The sequence below is a fragment of the Epinephelus lanceolatus genome, chromosome 12 (assembly GCF_041903045.1).
Source record: "Epinephelus lanceolatus isolate andai-2023 chromosome 12, ASM4190304v1, whole genome shotgun sequence".
Taxonomy (NCBI): domain Eukaryota; kingdom Metazoa; phylum Chordata; class Actinopteri; order Perciformes; family Serranidae; genus Epinephelus; species Epinephelus lanceolatus.
Window position 1 is genome coordinate 37,071,604 of NC_135745.1, and position 20,603 is coordinate 37,092,206.

The 20,603-nt window shown below is 42.8% G+C and overlaps 1 protein-coding gene across 2 annotated transcripts in view; it reads left to right on the plus strand.

Annotated features, from left to right (window-relative positions):
- Positions 1–18,686, plus strand: part of LOC117271940 (tensin-3-like) — a 42,907-nt gene extending 24,221 nt beyond the window's left edge. The window contains exons 13-27 of one of the 2 annotated variants that reach the window (XM_033650504.2): positions 1,254–2,432; positions 7,563–7,720; positions 7,806–7,938; positions 8,060–8,143; positions 11,535–11,667; positions 12,275–12,837; positions 12,952–13,038; positions 13,140–13,271; positions 15,623–15,718; positions 16,708–16,785; positions 16,950–17,027; positions 17,420–17,588; positions 17,920–17,988; positions 18,238–18,267; positions 18,396–18,686. In XM_033650504.2, the coding sequence (XP_033506395.2) occupies positions 1,254–2,432; positions 7,563–7,720; positions 7,806–7,938; positions 8,060–8,143; positions 11,535–11,667; positions 12,275–12,837; positions 12,952–13,038; positions 13,140–13,271; positions 15,623–15,718; positions 16,708–16,785; positions 16,950–17,027; positions 17,420–17,588; positions 17,920–17,988; positions 18,238–18,267; positions 18,396–18,540 (3,134 nt within the window). In that variant the 3' untranslated portion in view covers positions 18,541–18,686. The remainder of the gene's footprint in view (positions 1–1,253; positions 2,433–7,562; positions 7,721–7,805; positions 7,939–8,059; positions 8,144–11,534; positions 11,668–12,274; positions 12,838–12,951; positions 13,039–13,139; positions 13,272–15,622; positions 15,719–16,707; positions 16,786–16,949; positions 17,028–17,419; positions 17,589–17,919; positions 17,989–18,237; positions 18,268–18,395) is intronic. The other variant, XM_033650505.2, reaches the window with a different exon arrangement.
- Positions 18,687–20,603: the final 1,917 nt, after the last annotated feature.

Below are 20,603 nucleotides of genomic sequence, written 5' to 3' on the forward strand. Positions count from 1 at the left end.
TGAGGGGGAGGGGAGGGAAAAGGGAGGCAGGAGGATGACAGGGTTGACAGAGAGAGGAGAAAGATGGCCAGCACTGAGAAACACTGAGAGGGGAAACATCTGTCCCTAAAACCTGCTCGCACCTTGCCAGAAGGAATGTTACGAGAGGGATTTGTTGGGAACCTCCTGGTGGGATTGACCTGCATGGAGGCCTGAGTTGAGGCCGTCAAGGCCGGATGCAGGTTCAACTCGTGTGTTTGTGCGAGCAAGGAGGGGGGCAAGCTATACATACAGGAGAGTTTGGAGAGGGGGAGGAGGGGGAGCTTTTATCATGCGTGTCTGGTATTCAGATCCTCCAGTCATGGTTTGACTGAAAGGCAAGTACTTAAGGCAGTAGATTGAGGGAGACGCGTAGGAGTCATGTTCCAGCTCTCTTTTGTTGAGGAGAGAGTGACAGTGAAACAGCGAGCTTTACTTACTTGGCAACGCTGCTCACACGCACTCGTTCTCCAGCCCTCGTTTTGCGTGAGTCCAGGCTTTACTTGATTTTGCTTGTTTTCCTTTGTGATGGATTTGACTCTGCCTTCCAACACTGACTGACTTCTGTGACTTTTCATTCACTTCTGGGGATTAAGGAGGTTGTTTGGACATATGCTGGGGGTCAGGGGGCAGGTGAGAGCGAGCAGGGGGCTTAATCACAGCAGGGTGAGGAATGCAGGGGTCAGACCCTGAAGATCCACAGCCGTCTGACTCTTGTAGCAGCATACAGGAGACTTAACATCTATTATATAATCTGAGCATGAGGAACACCTTTGTCTACATCGCACACTGCATACACTAGCACCTTGGCAGTCCACCTTGTAGCCTGGTGGGAGCTGTTATGGCAAGAGGAATATATTTCCTTGAGTAATAATTTAGGTATTTTTCCAACACATCCAATTAGATGATCTGTTTGACATGTTGATTCACATATTTTCTCTGTCACTGTACTAATATCCTAGTTATTTGTAGTCTGTTTGCTTTGTATTGTCTGGAATGTTGTCTTTGTGAGGTGAGGTGTGACTGCGAGTGTTTGAGCTTTTGTCTATAACAGATTCTGAATGATGGAGGTTATGGGGTGACGTGACTGTGCATGTTATTCGAGTCTTGTTTTGTCTGTGGTTTTGTGCCGCTTGTGTTCGTGTGAGTCTCTGCCATCTGTCTGTGTGTCTCTGTGTGTACGTGAGTCCATACCAGCTGACCGTATGAAGCGCTGCATCTCTTCTATTTTGCAGCGCCACGCTCTCAAGGCCTAACCCAGGACAAAGCGGCTACAAAGAGGAGCCCCGGCGGAGGAGAGGCGACGCTGGGCCGAGGGGCCCGCACGACCTCCGCCACCTCCAGCCCTGACCACAGCGACCACGCCCTCTCTGTCAGCAGCGACTCGGGCCTGTCCAGCACTTCTCTGTGGGCAGACAGACCCACGCCTGTCCCCGCCACCACCATCAGGCCTAACCAGGGCCCCAGCCAGCAGGAGAAGGTCCAACTGAAGCGCCTTTTAAGTGGCTTTGGTCTTGAGGACCCCTCACTGGGGGAGATGGGTGATCAAGGCCCCAGAGTGGGCATCCAGCACACAGTCCCAGCGCAAGTGCACATCAACGGAGACCCCAGACCCCGAGAGAGGGAAACGGACATCCTAGATGATGAGGTCATTACGGGTCATGATCTGCACAGTGTGGACAGCTTAGGGACCTTGTCGTCCTCCTGCCACAAGAGCAGCCAGAACTCCCTGCTGTCAGATGGTTTCGGTAGTCCTGGAGGAGAGGAGCAGCAAAGCCAAAGCCAGCACCACCTCCACCACCCTGCGCCCCCTCCTCTGGAGGAGTATGAGAGAGGCTATGCTGAGGCAAGAAGGGGCTGTATGAGCTCCAGGAGCAACTCCGTGGCCTCCGCTAATCCCAGTTGCACCCCCATGCCCAAGCAGCACGTCTACAGACAGGGAAGCTATTCCACACAGTCCTGGGTTCGCCAGCAGCAAATGGTCGCCGCACAACAGTTTGTCTACATGCCCGAGGATGGAAATGATACAGAGAGATACCCAGGGAACAAGCAAGGAGGCAGTTCCCCCAAAGCAAGCGTGCCCTCTGAACCACAGGGCCCTACCAGGGACATGACGACAGATGCTCTGAGGAACACAGCGCCCCACAAGGAACAGGCGACGATAAACAATAACAACAACAACAAACGTGACGAGGAGTTCAAATCTCTAACGAAAGACATTGACAACTCCATCGACCAGCTCAACCAGCTAATCATGGACCTGGATCCCTCATTCATGCCGGTGGCGAGCCAAAGCAGCATCAAGAGGAACGGCGGGACGCACGTGAACGGCTCAGTCTCCAAATGCCCGAACGGCATCAATCTAAGATTCAACGATAATAATGCAGCAAGCCTGAAAAACACACAGCAGACAGGTAAGACCGTCAGACAGTCTGGGTGTGGTGGTGATGATGTGGTGTGGTCTGGAAGTGTGGTCGTGAGGAGGAATGTGCGACAGTCATCATGAAAGCGGTGAAGTTGTTTTGCTAGAAATAAACAGGGCAGAGATGCAAGTAATAAAACAACTTTAATTAATGTGAGGAAGATTCCAAAACAAAGTAGTGTCTCTCCAACAGCATCAGCTTCCCTTCCCCTTCTCTGCAGAGTTAGCTCAACAAAGCACTCCTCCTCTCACTCTCCCACCTGGCGTGTTTTAGTGGCAGAAATAGCAGGGTTGTTGCCAGGTTTTCAGATGTTTTCAGTATGATTCTGAGGAAAGAGCGCCGTCCAGACTTGTCTGTGTAGCTATCTGACTAGAGGATCAGTACGGTACACGCAGCGAGGGAGAGCAGCTGTCATCGACCTCTGTGAACATTGCCGTCTCTCGGTGTTTGATTATAGAGGTTGCATACTGAGGAATACAGATATTTACCAAATCAAAGTCCGTAACGTTGTGTTTCCCGTGGAACTTCCCACAGACTGACTGCTTGTTGTTGTGTGTAGAAGAAGTTTGGAGAATTGCGTTAAACACACGCAACATTTCTTTCATTTAATGTTAGTCATCTTTAATAGATGTTGTCTGTGTTGTTGTTTTATGTGCTCATAATTTTTAAATGTCTCATTTGATTATTGTTGTTTGGTTTGTTGTGCAGATAGAGGTTATGCAACAAAGCTGATATCTATCAAAATTATTTCAACGTTGTTCATGGTGAAACTGATTCCAGGGGCCGATTCAAAGATGCAGTCTATGAGCTCAAAACACTGTTAAAGAATTCCCATTGCTTGTTTAAATGATTCTGTGTCTGCTACCAGCAAGATTTAAAATGTTAGAGAAATTTCAAGCTTACAAAATTCCCCTCTGACCAATTTTTTATATCAGATTTTGCTCACCCTCACAGGTTATCAAGTTCAGCACTATAGACTTGAAAATATTCATACAACCTCTTTTTTTTCATTCTTTAGCTAAAAACCACTGAGGCATTGAAAATGCACAAAGCTGCGTGGGTGTTAGCAGCGCATGAATCACACTCCAGCATGTACATGTGGTTGCAGGGGGCACAAGATGGGGAGGCCTGAGGAATTTCCAAGGGAGGAACAAGTGAGGCCAGAGGCAATGTTTTTTCCATTCAATTCCAACGGCGTACCTGTCTGTGCAAATCAACTACACAGAAGCGTCATTCCAAGAAACAAATGCTGAAGGCTATAACTTTTTGCTAATTTGCAAATAACCTACAGGAAGTAGTGGATTGTTTTTAATGTAGGTCTTTCATCTGTTTGCACCGGTGATGATAGGAGCAATGGCTCGGGGACATTCTGCCCAGCTGTGTTATTACATGAAGTCGGAGGAAAAAGCTGTTTATCATAAAACAAGGGTGGTGAAATTATATTGATTTTATGAATGATTCATGTGGACTGTTGAAAGCAATTCAATCTGCAGTGATGCTTTTTGGCTTAAATTTGCATTCAGTATCAATGTAACTAGACCAGTCATGCTTTTCCTGCTGGCATCCTCGCATCATCGCACCATGCCTCCATGTTGTCATTGTTTTTGCTGTGAAGAAAAGAGAACATGGAGATGGAAGAGGACAGTTAATATATCATAATGTGTCAAGGGGACTGGTGCTGACTTACAGCAACTGATGAGAGGTGACTCTATACTCAGGAAGGTTGGAGGTGCTCTCCACCTGAGGCTGAAGTTAACCTTGCACGAGAAATTTGGTGCATTGCAAAAGTCTTCATATTTTATATCTTCAGTAACTGTATGACTTTTAGGAGGCAGTGAAATTTTAGTTGTATTTTTTATTGGATTGTTTAACAGTTACCGTGCATTTGATCAAACAACATCAGGGCACAGGACCCACAAACATAGTGTGTTTGTAAAATGCACCTGCAGCCCCTGTTCATGTTAATAGCAGTACTCATTTGATAAATTATTTTAGTGAATGCAATTAATGGAATACTTGACACATTAAAGGGTTAATCATGGATGCAAAAGTGCTGTAAAGCCAATATAAACTCAAAGAGGACCTACTATGCTTCCATATTTTCTTTCATATAGATCAGTGGTTCCCAACTGGTGGGTCACGGGTCCATTCTGAATGGACCACATGTGACTTGCTAACATATCAACTTTGTAAAAAACACATTTATTTTTAAGTACAGTGAATTTCCAGCACAGAGTTTTTATTTTGAAGTGCCGTTTCCTGCCGTAGAGTGAGTGAGAAACAAACAGCAAACTAGCTTGAAACAGGGCCAAACGCAAGTATGATGCTGAATATATTAAATTCTGTGGACCTTGAACTAATGACAAAGGACAAATCTGGACCCTGTGGTTGAACCAGTTAGGAACCACTGGTATAGATAATAATAAAGTGTCGGATATTCATATTAAACGTGTCACAGTTTCACATGATGAGGTATGTTAAAGTAATCCCCATAAACAAAAACCTTGACAATTTGTGACAGATTTCTTTATGGTCATCTCCGCAGGTGACTTAGCCTACACTGCTACATGTAGCTACATGCTAAGATCAGGGAAACATGTAATCTTGGTTGCTGATGTTGTTGATTTCTCTAGAACATGTCCAGTTGTGAAGATTTTATTGGTGATTTTTTTGTGGTAGAACATGCTGCCATACTCTGTAAACGTCATTCCCTGGGTGCAAACGCACAGCTACATGTAGCCACATGCTAACATCACAAAATCATGTTATCCTGGTTGCTTTTGTCGTTTCTTTCACTCCGATTTTGGATCATATTCCCGCTGGTACATGTCCAGTTGTAACGACTCTGGTTTAGAAGCAATTATAGGTGATTTTTCTTGGTAGAAAGTAATGCTATATACATTGTTTCAGTTATTCTTGTGGTTGCAACATCACTGCAGAGACAGCACGATATGGAAGTCCTGGAAACGCTGACCAGTTAGAGCAGGCTGTGCTCTATCGGGTGGTGGGTTTAAGAGACAGGTGGTGAAAAGCAACTTAGACAGAGGGCCAGTAAAGATGCTCTAGTACAGACAGTGTGAGGAAAATAGTTTTTTTGAGCACTGAACATGTGTATGTTAGTATGAACCTTAAAATGAACATATAAGGTCCCCTGTAAAGCAGTCCTGCTCACTGATATGCAACAGCCTGATACAACTAGGGGCCTTTAAGGAGAGCCACTTAAGTGGAAGTACCTCTGTTGCCTCACAATACTGTATTTATCCTCATACTGCCCAACCCTTCTCTTGAGGGTATATTAGGTTACAGAAATGATGGCGCTGAATGTGACTCATCAGAGAGAAAGAGAGTTTGTCTCCATCATTCAGATCCATGCTTGCCTGTCTTTATGACTGTGTCTTATACCTCTTGTATAAAATCTTAAAAAAAAAAAATGGAAGCACTGTGATGCATGCTCTGAGAATCTCTGCCATGCATGCACATTACTGTCTGTGTCATCCATACTTGACCCAGACAAAGTGAGTAATGATCCCCCGGCATTAACACTTCTGCACCATTAGCATTCTTCAGGGATGAGAGGTCAGAGCTAGCTGGGAGGGCTCAAATTAACACCCTGGTGCTGAGTGGCAGCACTCTTCAGAGTCGTCACAACATTGACCCCACACACACACGCACACACACACACACACACACACACACACTCACTCTCCACACCATCGAGCCCACCAGCCAGACCCCTGGCATTCCTCAGCTGTCCTCTCAAAACAGGACTGCAGGCAGGATGCCGGGCTTGGCAGTGTGGTGTTGTCACTTTATGGACGCACTAAATTCAGATGTCATCAAGAGAGTAGTCACTGAAGTAGCCACACCAGTTTACCTCATTTGTTTACATCAACATGTGAATTGAAATTAACGTGATTGTCAGAGCACACGATTCGATTTAGTGCAGTGCAGTAAAACAGAATTATAATTAATGAACTGAGCTGAATGATATTATGATGATATGATCTTGTATGGGTGTTACTAAGAGTGTAGTGGAACATATTTAATTGTCTTGAATATCAGTTTGATGTCCTCACTGTGACTTTGAATACATATGTAATTGATATCAGAAAATACCTGTTAATATTGCGATAATTTATTTAACCATGTTTCCCAACCCTAGCCTGTTACTTAAAGGGACAGTTCACCTTGAAATCAGAGATACATATTTTTCCTGTCACCTGTAGTGCTATTTATCAATCTGTACAGGTTTGGTGTGTAAAATCTCAAAATAAATGGCGTCCTCCTTGGCTGGGCTGTAACATCAGCTAATGTTTACATCAGGTTTACATCTTGTAGATGCACGCTTCCCTCTGCGCGGTGATACAGTTGAAAGGTGTAGTTAAGTCGAAAGAAAATAGTTCCTACACAAAACTGCTCACAACAAGGCTTGTGGATTATCCTGAGTAACTGGGTCATGATTTCCGGAAAGAGACATTGCTGTTGAATTTTTCAAATGTGTTTTTTCGCCACTTTGAGCACCACAAGCTGAGTGCCATCTAGTTCCAATATATTTAAGAAAAGGCAGACATCTCTATGGCCGATATCTCAACACTTGGCAACTCATACCAAAACAATCTAGTTGATAAATAGCACCACAGGTAAGAGGAAAAATACCGTAAAACTTTAATTAAAAACTTTGTTCCTTTTACTAGCCTGGTGTGACTACACATTTTCACAAATAAATGCCAAGTAGTTCATTTTTATAGAAGTTCTTTGGATGTAAACAAACACTTTGATTGTTTTCCCATCTTTGCTGATTAACAGTTTTGTGTGAAAGGAATTAAAGGCCTGTCCCAAATGAAGGCCTGTTGATTTCAGCGATATAAGCAAATAGTAGCCCGGGCTATTAATTGAAGTTTTACATATATGTATTTTTGATTTTGGGGTGAACTATTCCTTTAAATCTAGAGTCAATGGACATTTCAATAGTACCTTGTCCAGAAGAAAATGCAGTGTTGGTTCAAAGTGCTGGCATTTTCCTTTCACTGTCAAGTAATTTACTTCCTTGAGATGAGTGCTGCCTGTAAATCTGTTACTGTTTAATGACGTGCTTGCTCCTGTCTATCTATGTGTATCCAGCTGTCCAGTCCAGTGAAGGGCGCGTGGGTGTCACACGGAATCTGAGTCGCCAAGGAAGCGATGTCACGGATCACCCAGGCTTCTGTAACTCAGGGTGGAGTGGGCCAGAGGAGTACAGGGGTCAGCGGACTTACTCCCCCTGTGTGCCACAGTCTCAGGTACATACAGCGTTTATAGAGCTTTCACATTAATGAATCATCATATCTTGTGTGTTTGGTCACATGTATGTGTTGTTTGTTACAGCACCCCATGTTGTACAGGACTGACAGTACTGACTACAGGGCCCAGGGCCCAGACATGGACAGCGGTGTCGAGGCCGGGAGTGACATGACTCCTCCCACTCCCGCCTTCCCCATCTCTCCACCAACACCTTATGGTAAGTACCGTCTGTTTCCTGTCTCATTGTAAATAGGTTTCTTTTATCATTTGATTTTGCATGTACTTGTGACTCATTTGTGAGGTTTGATTAAATGTTCCCGTCTCCTTTGTGTTTTCAGTCAAAACTATGTCAGAATTTACTCACCTCAGGCAAACAACAGCTCCAAGCATGCAGTCTCACGGAGGCTACAGAACAGACCACGGTACGTTCACGTGTATGTATAACAGATGAATCTGTTGTGGCGTTTCTTCAGTCTGAGGGAAGAACGCGGTCTTTCTCTGTGAACTTAAAAGCAGTGTTTAAGAATAGACACTGGAAAACAGAACACTGGTATAGAAGACAATTCTCCATGTAATTTGACGGTATATATTTAAAATGCAGAAATGTCATTCCATTGTGAACTAAAAATACGGATCTTGTGACCTTTTTCTTCATCTGGATTTGAGGCACCTTATCATAGGAAGTTAAACAGTTGATCAAGTTACAAAAAAAAACCCCTTTAAGACTGTTTCCTTTGTGCAACACTCCTAACATCCCCCCAAGCTTAAGTTTGCGTTTTTCCACTCAACCAATTAAAGCTAGTGAGTGACAAAAAGACAAGCTGTGAGTGTGAGGTAATTGCGAGGGTCTTCTTTCATGTGTGCCCTGCGACTGCATGTTTGGATCCTCTATCTCATTAGAACGCAGCTCTTTCAGGTCCCTCTTGCTTTACCTAATAATGGTGACATTGTTTGTGGAATTTCAGCGGTTTTGAGACTGAGGCCAAAAACAAAGACGTCTCATAAATGCGAAAAGCAAGGGAGATTCCTGAACAGTCTCTGCCCTTTCTGTTTGGTTTTTGGAGAATGTCTGCATGGTCACGGCCCAGGGAGAGAACTTTTTTTAGACATAGCAGTGTTGTTCTTTAGATTAACACTGAGTCTGTTTTGTTTCCTTTTGTGTGGATGGTTTTCTGTGTGGTGTTTATCTGAGGTGGAACACGCCCCGGCTATAAGATTGTCAGAGATGGGAAGAGTTGTGTATTTATAGCTTTTTGAAGCACTAGCATTTGAGGACTTTGATGTAAATTCCAAAATCCTTTGATTTTTGTTTGTTTGTTTACTCAATGTTACAAGATCTAATGTATCATAGAGCTTATTATGTAATTGATTAAGCACCTGTCCATTTAAATTAATGGGTATCTTGGGTATTTTTCAACCTTGGGTCATGTTTGCATCGTCAATTTACATCCCATAAAAGTGCTTATTTTTGCCACTGGTTCAGACAGGTATTGTCAGATTGGTATTATTGTGGCAAGAGTCTGACAACATCATGGAAAGGATTCTACAGAGATAGACCTTTTTGTTAAAGTAAAATCCTTTTGATTCAACCAGACACACCCTCAAAAGTGTGATTGCCACCAGACTCCATTTCAATAAGCAGTAATTGTATTATCACAAAACATACTTCATTCAAAGCTGACAAACAAAATAAAACCCACAAAAAACATCTTGGTTCATCTTCACACTGTTTCAAGAATCACTGCCTCTGGTTTGGTTGAAATAAATCCTTAATTCACCCAATTAGATGTGAGCATATGCCGGCTCTAGACATGCTGAAATTATTCATTGCTTCATTATCCGTAACTGCTTATCCCAGCTGACACTGGAGCCCTTTTTAAATAGGAATTGTGCAAATTTTCAGGAAAGCCCAATCAGTCTTTTTTCAGCATTGGCAGTATAAATACAAAATCGGGGAGTGCAGCAAAATGCCGCCTGCCTACTTTTGTTTATACAGAATGCGCCTTTTTCGGGGCAATGGGGGGCGTGATCAAGTAACAAAACGTGTAGCTCAGCGTGTGACATAAACAGTGACGTGAGAGGGAAGCCGCGGCTGGTCAGTCCTACGGTGATTCTCTCGTAAGTCGGCCCGATCTTCACCGTCCCCGTCATCTGATGGTTAATGGCCTCTTCCTTTGCGAGGACGAGGAGGGCGCGCAATTCCTTGTCTCCCCAGTTGCTCATCTTTACAGTGTCTGTCAGGTTTGTGTTTCCCTCTTGCTACTAGCTGCTCATTCCTGCTATCAGCTGTTTCCTGTTTATCCACCGCCAGTGGCTTGCATGTGCGGCGTCATCAACAGCTCCTCCCACAAGTCGTCAACAGCCCCTCCCGTTGTGGAAGGCCACCTCGGCCTGTTTAAACCAAAAAGATTCCACCAATATGTTTACCCCTACGAGGCAAAAAATTGGGCACCTTGGATCAACTCGCCAATCCGGCTCTGTGTATCTAAACGCTCGCAGCTTGCCGGCAGAACGGCCCAACATTCGCTGAAAATCTGGTAGTGTAAAAGGGGCTTGGGTGAGAGGCGATGTGCACCCCTGACATCTCGTCAGACTATCACAGGGCTGACACAAAGAGACAGACAACATTCACACTCACATTCACACCTATGGGCAATTTAGAGTCTCCAATTAACCTAACATGCGTGTCTTTGGACTGTGGGAGGAAGCCGGAGAACCTGGAGTAAATCCACGCTGACACTGGGAGAACATGCAAACTCCACACAGAAGGGCTGCAGCCGGACACTAAAATTACTTTCTATTTAAATGGAGTCTGGGGGAATTGGTGGTGGTGATTTCAAAGCTGTCCCTGGTTAAACAAAAGGGATCTTACTCGTATACATAAGGTTCTATCTCTGTAGGGATCCTCTCCATGTTTTCAGGCACTTAGAATTATCATCTGAACACACAAAGACACTGAAGACAAACCATGGGAAGATAGGGTCCATGTTGACGAAGCTACCCATTAAGTTAGCTGTGTTTTATTTGGCATGTTTCTGGATCAGTGTTATCACAGAAGATTGTACGTGTCTGTAACCACCTATACACACATGGATAATCTCTCCGCACTCCACTTTTCCTTTCATTTCCATTCCACTTTGACCTCTTACGGACTTGTTGCTATAGTGATCTACAGCATGCCTAAAGGTTGTAGGGCCTGGGAGCAGATTTGTGCCCATGCTGTGCCTCTTACTACCTCAGACACCCAGGCAAGAATCACCACATTCAGTCCTGCCACATCTCCATGGTTACTGTTGGTCAGGAGGCATGACACAAAACACTTTTCTTCTCCCATGAAAGTGTCTCTGTGTACACAGAGGGGAAATAGGGACAAGAACAAACCAGCAACTCTTTCGGCTTTACACCTCTTAAAGTAACCCAGAGAGAACTTCGCTGTGAAGCAGAGGTTGGAACATGAGCTTTAGATTCGGGGCTGTCGGTGTCTCTGGGCTATGATTGATGAAGCTTTTAGATAGTTATGTTGAAGGGCTTTTAATTTCTAGCTTCGGTGGAGTCTGATTTGTTGACTCCGTGGGTTGTGGCAGGGGTAATTGGTGACTGGGTTTGAATGATGGCTGGGTTCAAGGCCATGTGGACTGTTTTTATTTCATTTCAACTCCAGTATTGATTGTTTGATACTGGACAGGATTCAGAGCTGTATCCCGAGGGATTTTGAATTATACAGTTCTACTTATTGTAGCATTTTGTTCATGCTTATTTTAGTTTTTAAAGTCTGTTTCGACTCACTCTCTGTAATTCTTTTCTCTCACACAGATCCCCGGGGATATCCAGAGATGATCAGTCATGTTGGAGTTGACGGTTTACCAGACTCCTCCATCAACTGCCACAGGGCGCTAAGTGCTACGCACTCTGCCTCAATGGTTGGGACCCTTAAGTGGACAGACAGGTAAAGATCTGTCCTATCCAGAACCTCTGAGCCACATTCACCATTTTTTTTATCCCCGTTTCCATCAAACACTTTCCGTATGGTACCTTTGGAACCAAAAATAACCCTTCAGACATGGTACCTAGACCCTAAGTGTTTGTCATATAAAAACTAATGGAATGGTCAAAGTTGTAACAGTGAAATTTAAGGTGTGCTGATGGATTCACGTCGTCAACTCATGCTTTGAGAAACATTACAAGTTAATGTTCCACCTTAAAAGTTGCCGGCAGTCAGCCCAGTGAATTGAGTTTTCTCCGACTCCAGCTGCTGCAAAATAAATGCAATATTTCCATCACATTTTCCATATTTTTCCATTGTTTGAGATTTGACCGGCACTCGTTTAGTTATCTTCTTCAATGGTTCAGTGCCAGCGGATGAAAGAATAGTGGCACCAACAGTTTATCTTGTTGCACCTCCTGAAGTTGGATGCACATGTGCATTAGTTAGCATTTTCTTTTATAGATTTTATGGATGTTTGATTAAAATTTGTTTTACATTTGAATAGGAACTTGACTAATCTTTTGTTGACTCCATGTTTATGACATTTATTTGTTTCTGATAACTTCAGTTCATCCACAAACCAGCCCTGGCCAGAGCATCCCGTCCTGAGCCGCCACTCGTCCCTGAGCAGCTACCCCTCTACCAGACAACCACCGCCGCACTCCATGTCACTGGACTATGGCCACCACTCTCCTCCCCTGCACCACCCCCACATCCACCCTGCCCCCAACGCCCACAGCTCACCCCGAAGCAGCCAGCGAAGCCGCATGGCTCGCTACGCTCTCAGCCATAGTCCCGCTCAAAGCTTTGACGAGCAGGATGACTTAGGTCTCGGCTATGGCACAGACTGTCCAAACACCAACTCTAATCTGCTGGGGAATGGAGGCATGGACAGGGAACTTTTGGCCTCCATGGAAGGGCAGAATCAGTTGCAGCTGCCCCAGATGCTGCAACCCCCACTTCTGCCTGAGAAGAAGAGGACATCAGATGGAGAGCATTCGCTGGGAACAGCGTCCCCAGCCCTCAGTGGGTTCTCGAGTCCCCACAGTGGGAGCTCCCTGAGTATCCCCTTCCCCAACATTTTGCCTGACCTCTCAGCTCAGACGCTGGGCACTGCCTCACCCCTGCCAGGTAAACTACGGCCCCCATATGAAGCTAATGTCCTCATTGGTTTTACATGGCTTGATCAGCCCACTCAAGTGAATACTGTACTGACTGTTTGGCTGATAATTGTGTGTTTTCCAGATGTTCTGGCTGTCAAGCAGGTCACTGTAAAATTTGTGCAGGACACATCAAAATTCTGGTACAAGCCAGATATCTCAAGGGATCAAGGTAGGCGTCCAGTGTCCACTTTTGTTCCAAAGTAATAAAAGAAAGGAAACTCTCAAACAGAATTATAGAGCAGCTTCACCGTTATGTATCTCTTCTCTCAGCCATTTCAGTCTTGAAGGACAAGGAGCCTGGTTGCTTCATCGTGCGGGACAGCCACTCATTCAGAGGGGCTTATGGACTGGCAATGAAGGTGGCGACTCCCCCACCCTCAGTCCTCCAACAGACCAAGAAAGGTATGGTTGGTTTATACCATTATGGTTTCAAATAATAAGATCCAGTTTATTAAAAGTGTCACTAAAGCCTTATTGTTTGCATGTATCAGAGCAAAGTTTATACTTAAGACTTTAAAAGTCCCGTATTCTGCTCACTTTCAGGTTTTTACTTGTATTTAGGGTTTCCACTAGAACATGCTTGCATGTTTCAATGTTCAAAAAACACTTAATTATTCTCATACTGTCTTCTCTGGAACATACGTATTCATCCTCTGTCTGAAACGCGGCTAGCTTAGCAGCTGTCTCTTTAAGTCCCCCTCCCAAAAAAGCCCAGACTGCTCTGATTGGTCAGTGTTTCCGGGTCTTCCGGTTCTCAGCTCTTGGCTCTGTCATTGCAGCCAGTGGAACGACTATAACAGCAACTGTACCTGCACTTTCTACCTTTACAGACTGTTTTGATGCTAATCTATGGCTATGGCAACAGCTTTGGTCCCTGTTGACTTCCTGTTAGCAGTGCCAGCCCTAGCACATTTGGTGCCCTAGGCGGGTCCTAGTTATGGTCTAGTTATGTTGTTGTGGCCTTAAGTAATATTTCAAAATAATAGTAATAGTATCAGTAAAAAATAGTAAAAGATAAACATTTTGATTTTTTTCTTTCCCCATTTGTCGTGCCCTCTATGGATGATGGCGCCACTAGCATTCGCCTCTACCGCCTATGCTCAGGGCTGGCCCTGGCTGTCAGTTACCACATTAATATTCCAACAGGAAATACAAGGGATCCACTTAAAATGTTTGTCTTCAAGTTGGAAACGATCTACATAGTACAGTTGTGACATCACAACTTCACATAAGTCCTGACAGCTCGTTCAAAAGCTATTGCATTAAGCTTTTTTGATAGTTTGACAGTATTTGTGTAGCACCTATACCTGCTTTATAAGAAAAAAAGATAAGGAACTCTGACTTTTTACAATATGGGACCTTTAATATTTTAGGAAATATACATTTTTTTGCTGGCTTTCAACGAGAAAATTGATACCTCTCTCTGTCTGTGCGTTAAATATAGAACTGAAGTCAGGATGTGGTTAGCCTAGCTTAGCATAAAGACTGGAAGCCGGGGGAAACAGCTCACCCCGCACTGTCCAAACTTTAAAAGTGTGCCCACTGAGTGTGTAGACAGAAAGAAAACAAACGCAAAAGGTTAACTTATTCTTTCAGTGATCACGGTGAAGACATCACAGATTCGTCCAGTAGTACAGATTTCCTGGGAATCATTCATCACGCAATCACACACAAAGCCATCTACGGTTACAGCCTACTGTACTCGCCTTAATGCTGGAACATGAGAGTGTGTTGTGTGTGAGAGCTCTTCACTGTGTCTCTCCTGGGCATTATCATTATGAAGCCAAACAGACCCCTTTTGCCTGATAGTCTTAGATGTACAGCTAATGTTTCACCCCTTAACAAAGGATGTGCCGGGTCCATAAGCCAACTCTGATCCCGGGGCCTTCTCCTGGGAAGCTGTCTGCCCCACATAACTCTGTCTGATGGGGATGTAACATCCAGAGTGGGGTCAAAACAGGCCGCTTGGTTTTTTACTCCGTCGTGTGTTTGTTTAGCATATTCAGGAAGTAACGTGGAGGGATTTTTTGGGAAAGAAAACAATGTCTCTAAAGGGATCTGGCCAAACATTCTCTGGCCATGCTTCAACATGGAAACAAAGGCTGATTGAGCGATTGTAGAGATTCACACATTGCTTTTTTCAGGGCCAGAGGACATTAAATCCCACACAATGTCCATCAGAAACTATTTATGAGGAATATTTTCCATCAAAAGCAGCACAGGAGGCCACAAAGCATGCCCTCCTGCCCTTGCTGCACTGGCCCACCACAGCGCTCAACCCTTTAATTTCATCTCCCACTCACACCTGTCCTTTTGTTTGCCTTCACCCCTACGCAGTCCAGCGGCACCTGTGGTGACATCATGACACGGCCCTTCTCCACATTTTCAGCTTAGGGCATTGTGGCTCCTTATAAGTGTGAAACCCAACCCACCTTAAGGAGCGGGCCTTTCTTTAAGCTTTTGTGTTGGGACATTCCTCGCATAGACTCCTCCTGCCCCCTCAGAGGCGCTTCTGTTGAATCATAATCCCATTAATCTCTGAAGAGATTGAATGTGTGTGATTTAATATGTTTTATGTAACTCTTGAAGGCTGGGAAATTGTGTGTTGTGCTGAGATAAATGCTTTGAGCTATTATTTAGGTCAGAGTGAATCTGGGGTGTCAGATGGAGGACAGTTGTGCGAAAACAGACCACAGACTATTACGAGGAATTCATCACTTCATGCATCTTCTATCTGTCCTTCTTCCTAACAGGAGGTGACCTGTCGAATGAGTTAGTGCGCCACTTCCTGATTGAGTGTACACAGAAAGGAGTGCGGTTGAAGGGTTGCCCCAATGAGCCCTATTTTGGTGAGTACCAATCCTTTGCTTTGCAGCTGGTGAACAACAGAGACCCCTACTGGCTGTTTGGCTACACTGCACACAGTGAAAGACTTCACACACCGTACTGCCCTCTATTGGTCTTTGGTGCATTGTACCACTGGCTGGTGATTGGTAATTTTGTCTGCAGCATAACATGACTGATTAATGCACTCTATTGTACATGTTGCGTGTTTTTTATCTGCCCCTTTTAACTAGAATAGTTATTCCTTTCCTCCTTAAATTGTAGTTGCATGTTTTTATGCATTTATTGGTAACATCTTTGCATTTTGTTGTTCTTTTCTTTCTTTTTTTAAAATATATAGTATGAAAATATTTGTGTGACAGTTTCAAAAGTCATGCAGTGTAAACAGTCAAAAATTCTGTGCACTCTTGCCTAAAAATAGAGCCTGGAATTAAGTACTGAATGAGGTATTGGCACATATATAATCTCTATGAAACTTTACATTTTATGCCATGGCAATATAATTAAAGTGGTGCTGCAAAGGGAAATTAATTACTTGGTCAAAATCATACTCACAGCTGGCACAAAGGCCATCACAAGAAACAGGCTTGAAACCAATCGACCTTAGACAGTGGTTAGATATCATACAGGAAATATTTTTGATGGAAAAAAAAAAAACCCCACTCATTCTCAAGGAGTTAAAGAAGATTAAATGGAAAGATTGGAATGGATTAGGTTCAGAAATAAAGACTTAGATGCTGTCTAATTTTATTGACAATAATGTAAATATTTGTACAAAAGTTTTACTAAGCCGACAGTACTGTATATTGCATCACTAGACGTAAACTGTAACCTCGTCTTTACAGTTTTAATGTTGATTTTTGTCTTACTTGTGTATGTATATAAGCAGTATCATGTGCATTCTTGCAGTAAAATATTAAAGACAAGTAAGTGATGTGTCAATAAAGCTTCAAATCTCACTGTAATATCAATATTATATCTTTTTGTTTTACAGGAAGCTTAACCGCTCTGGTCTGCCAACATTCAATCACGCCACTGGCCCTGCCCTGCAAACTCATCATACCTGACAGAGGTAAACCTTCAACACACAATTACAGACCTAATTTTACAGTCAGAAGAGAAACTAAACTAAATTTAGCTTTTGTGGCATTCTGTATCTGTCTGTCTTTAGCTGTCTGGCTGTTTAGTCATTTTATTTGTTTATGAAGCTGACGTTTTTGCTTTTCTCCTTCACAGATCCTCTTGAAGATGTTGTGGAGACTACCTCACAATCTGTCACCAACTCTGCTGCCGAGCTGCTAAAACAGGGTGCAGGTAATGAGGCGTCTAAGGTCACTTGCTTTGAATAGACGCTATGAGAAAGCAATGATGGCACTGTACATAAATACGGGCACAATCCTTGTGTGCAACTCTGTGACACACAGTCCTGTTATTATGGATTGGGAGACTTTGTCACTGAATACCAGGGGCGGAGCCACATGTTGCAAACATTTGGGGCTCAGGCCAAACACAAATTTTGGTTTCTCATATACGCCACCTATATGCACTATTTATCAAGCCATTTGAGATAATAGAACACCTAAAAATCTGTTCATCATTTGGGAAAAACAAGACAGTTTCCAAGGAATAAATACATATGCTTTACAGTTATTTCAATTGAGCAGTTGGGATCCAGGTGTAATTTGACAGTCTGTGTGTTCCTGCAGCCTGTAATGTGTGGTACCTGGGCTCCGTGGAGATGGAGTCGCTAACAGGCGTCCAGGCAGTGCAGAAAGCCACCACTATGTCTTTGAGCTCCAACCCTCCACCGACCTCCACTGTAGTTCACTTCAAGGTGTCCTCCCAGGGAATCACCCTCACTGACAACCAGAGGAAGTGAGTAACACTGCGTTTCGGCAAGAATCTGTCCGTACATTTTGTATCATGATACAGGGTTTATGATTTAATAAACAACTTTGTAAGCAGGGCAAAATACTGCTCTTCTTGTGATATAATGTTAGGAAAACTGTGTAGTATAAAGAACACACCATCATCTGCGTACAATGGTATTGCCACAAAGCTTTGCATGTAAACTATTATTTAAAAAACAACAGTGTTTTAAAGAATCAACACAGTCTCGCAAAACGTTATAGTGATATACTCAAGTGTGTCAATATTTTCTGACATCCTTCACACATCACAATAACCACCCTCTGTCTCCTTATAGGCTGTTCTTCAGGAGGCATTACAATGTTAATACGGTCATATATTGCGCATTGGACCCTCAAGATAGGAAGTAAGTATCGCTGATTTAAAGGGTTTAAGGGTTTTTCAGAAGCTTGTTACATTATTACATTATTATTATTATTCCAGTCAGGTGTGGTATTTTAAAATGTATGCTAGAAAATCACAGAAAGGCCAAGTTATTTATTTTATTTTATTTTATTTTATTTTATTTTATATATTTTTACATTGTTATTAATTTTGAATGTGAAGTTGGAAAGTCCTACAAAGCCAGTAACAATCCTCCTTTTACTGCCCACAGGTGGAAAAAAGATGGCTGCCCTTCAGCAAAGTAAGTAAATGATTATTATTTCTACATTGCAAGCGAAGCAGCACTGAAGCAGTTCTTTTTAAAGGAACCTGGTCAGGCTGAGGCAGATGACAGTGCTGCTTATTAAGTATTTTTCTCCACCTCTGCAGGATCTTTGGCTTTGTGGCGAGGAAAACTGGCACTTCCATGGACAATGTGTGTCACCTGTTTGCAGAGCATGACCCCGAGCAGCCAGCAAGTGCCATTGTCAACTTTGTTTCCAAGGTGATGATCGGCTCGCAGAAGAGTAAGTAGGCCTGGACTGAGCTGAGCTGATCACCTGGACAGACTTTTACCAAGAAATGCTGAACAAAGGACTAAATGTAAGGATTGAAGATGGTGACGGTAACCCTGGATATTAACTGGATATTACGTACATAATGACATAACATCTTTCAATAGCAACGTATGAATCCCTTTTATGCTGTTATTTTAATTTCCTGTAAAATGAACCGAGTAAGAAAACAGCAAATTCATAAGTGTATCCAACTGTCATGTCTTACACAGTTAGATTTATTCTCATCATATTTTAAGTGCATAACACAAAAGCTGCTCTTTTTAATCGTGTGTGGCATTTTTATGGATGAATCAAGAAAACCGTACCTTGTTGCATGTAAGTTTTTTATTCTAATATTTAACCAAAACAAACTTCATTTAAGCTATTAACATTCTGTAAAGTTGTAGTCAGTGTAGAATCACCTCCGGGCTGCATCTGTCCAGCATGCAGTATTTTGTTGTGGAGTTTAAGATGGTGGGAAAGCAGAGCAGCAAATATGTATAGTTTGTTTTGTGTTTTTGGGACAGGCTACATCTCGTACAGGATTATCTTATTTTATCTATGCAATGTAAATTTTTATTTTTTTAAACCACGCCTTCTGTACATGCGCAGCATGAATGTGGCTTCTCTGAACCTGTTAAATAATTTTCTTCTTAAGATGTATGTGAATATGACCACTTTTAAAGCGACAGTTTAGTAAAAGTGTGCGTGTGTGTTGACATGAGAGAAAGCATAGAAAAATATTTTAATTAAACCCTAATATCTATACACATATATATTGATTTGACATGAGTTGGTTAAAAACACATCAGTACTTTGTGTATAGGATAGTACAAGTGGCATTTCGCTCACAGCTGCCAGATTTTTACTGTTTTGCCCCCTTTTGGAGGAGTCACGGCCTCTAACAGCTCTGCAGTGTTTGAGCATCAAAAATAATCAGTATCCTCCATTTTGTACATTTCATTTAAATTTAAAAAGGACACAAGCTGCTATATAAATTGCACAAATGCTACAATTAATTTAGTGTTTTAAAAGTCCTGAGAAGAAAGACAAGCACTCAGTGTTGCACAATTAAATTTAGGATTTGACTACCCCATCAATGACATACACAGTACACTCTGGGACCAAGATAAAGCTCAACTGAAGCCATTTATTACCCCAGTTGATTGCTTGTTGACATCATATATGAGATCGTGACCATAATTCCTCTTGACTTTTGTGTTGGGCAGCCATTTTATCCAGAGAGGGACCTACAGCCACATTACAGTTCTGTTGGTATTTTTAAATTTAATATGTACACAGTTGTTCTTTTGTTATCTATTATCTGTACCTCATACTCATCTCATACAATGCTGTGCCTCTGTGTATAACATGCTACATGTGAACAGTTTATTTGTATATTGATAATGCATTGTTTGATGTGTTCTGTAAATAAACAAAATGAAACAAGTATTAAATCTTGGTAATCAATGTAACCCGGACGAGCTGGCAGGCGACCAGCAGGTCCTGACGAACGGTGATCTATCAGCGAGCTGCACTTCAGTTTACCTGCGTTACAGAGCCAGGCTAGCTGTGTCCTTGTTTCCTGGCTTTGTGCTAAGCTAAGTTAGCCAATAGCTTTATATAACATTATGAAACAAATGGGAGAGTGTTGGATGCATTTTTTTCCCAAGAGCGTTTTGCCTCGTCCCATTCTGCTCTCTTTCCATGGCACTGCCCAAGCCATGACCTCTTTGCCCTAACCCTAACCACCTCTGACTTTGATGCTTAGATGTGACAAGTATTAGCCAATCACGTCATGCTGTACTAGCCAATCACTGCAGCTTAGGTAAAACTCTCTTGGGAAAAAATGCACTTGGCAGTCTAGCAGTTAATAACAAAACAGTTAATGTCAAACTTGTCAACATAGTTTTCTACTTTTACTTTTGTTTTTCAAATGATCTTATTCCACTCCTCTGACAGCATTGCCTACATTATATAATCTGTTTTGTCCAGCTTTGTATTGAAGCTCTCTGATACTAACACTGAGTGAAATATTCAA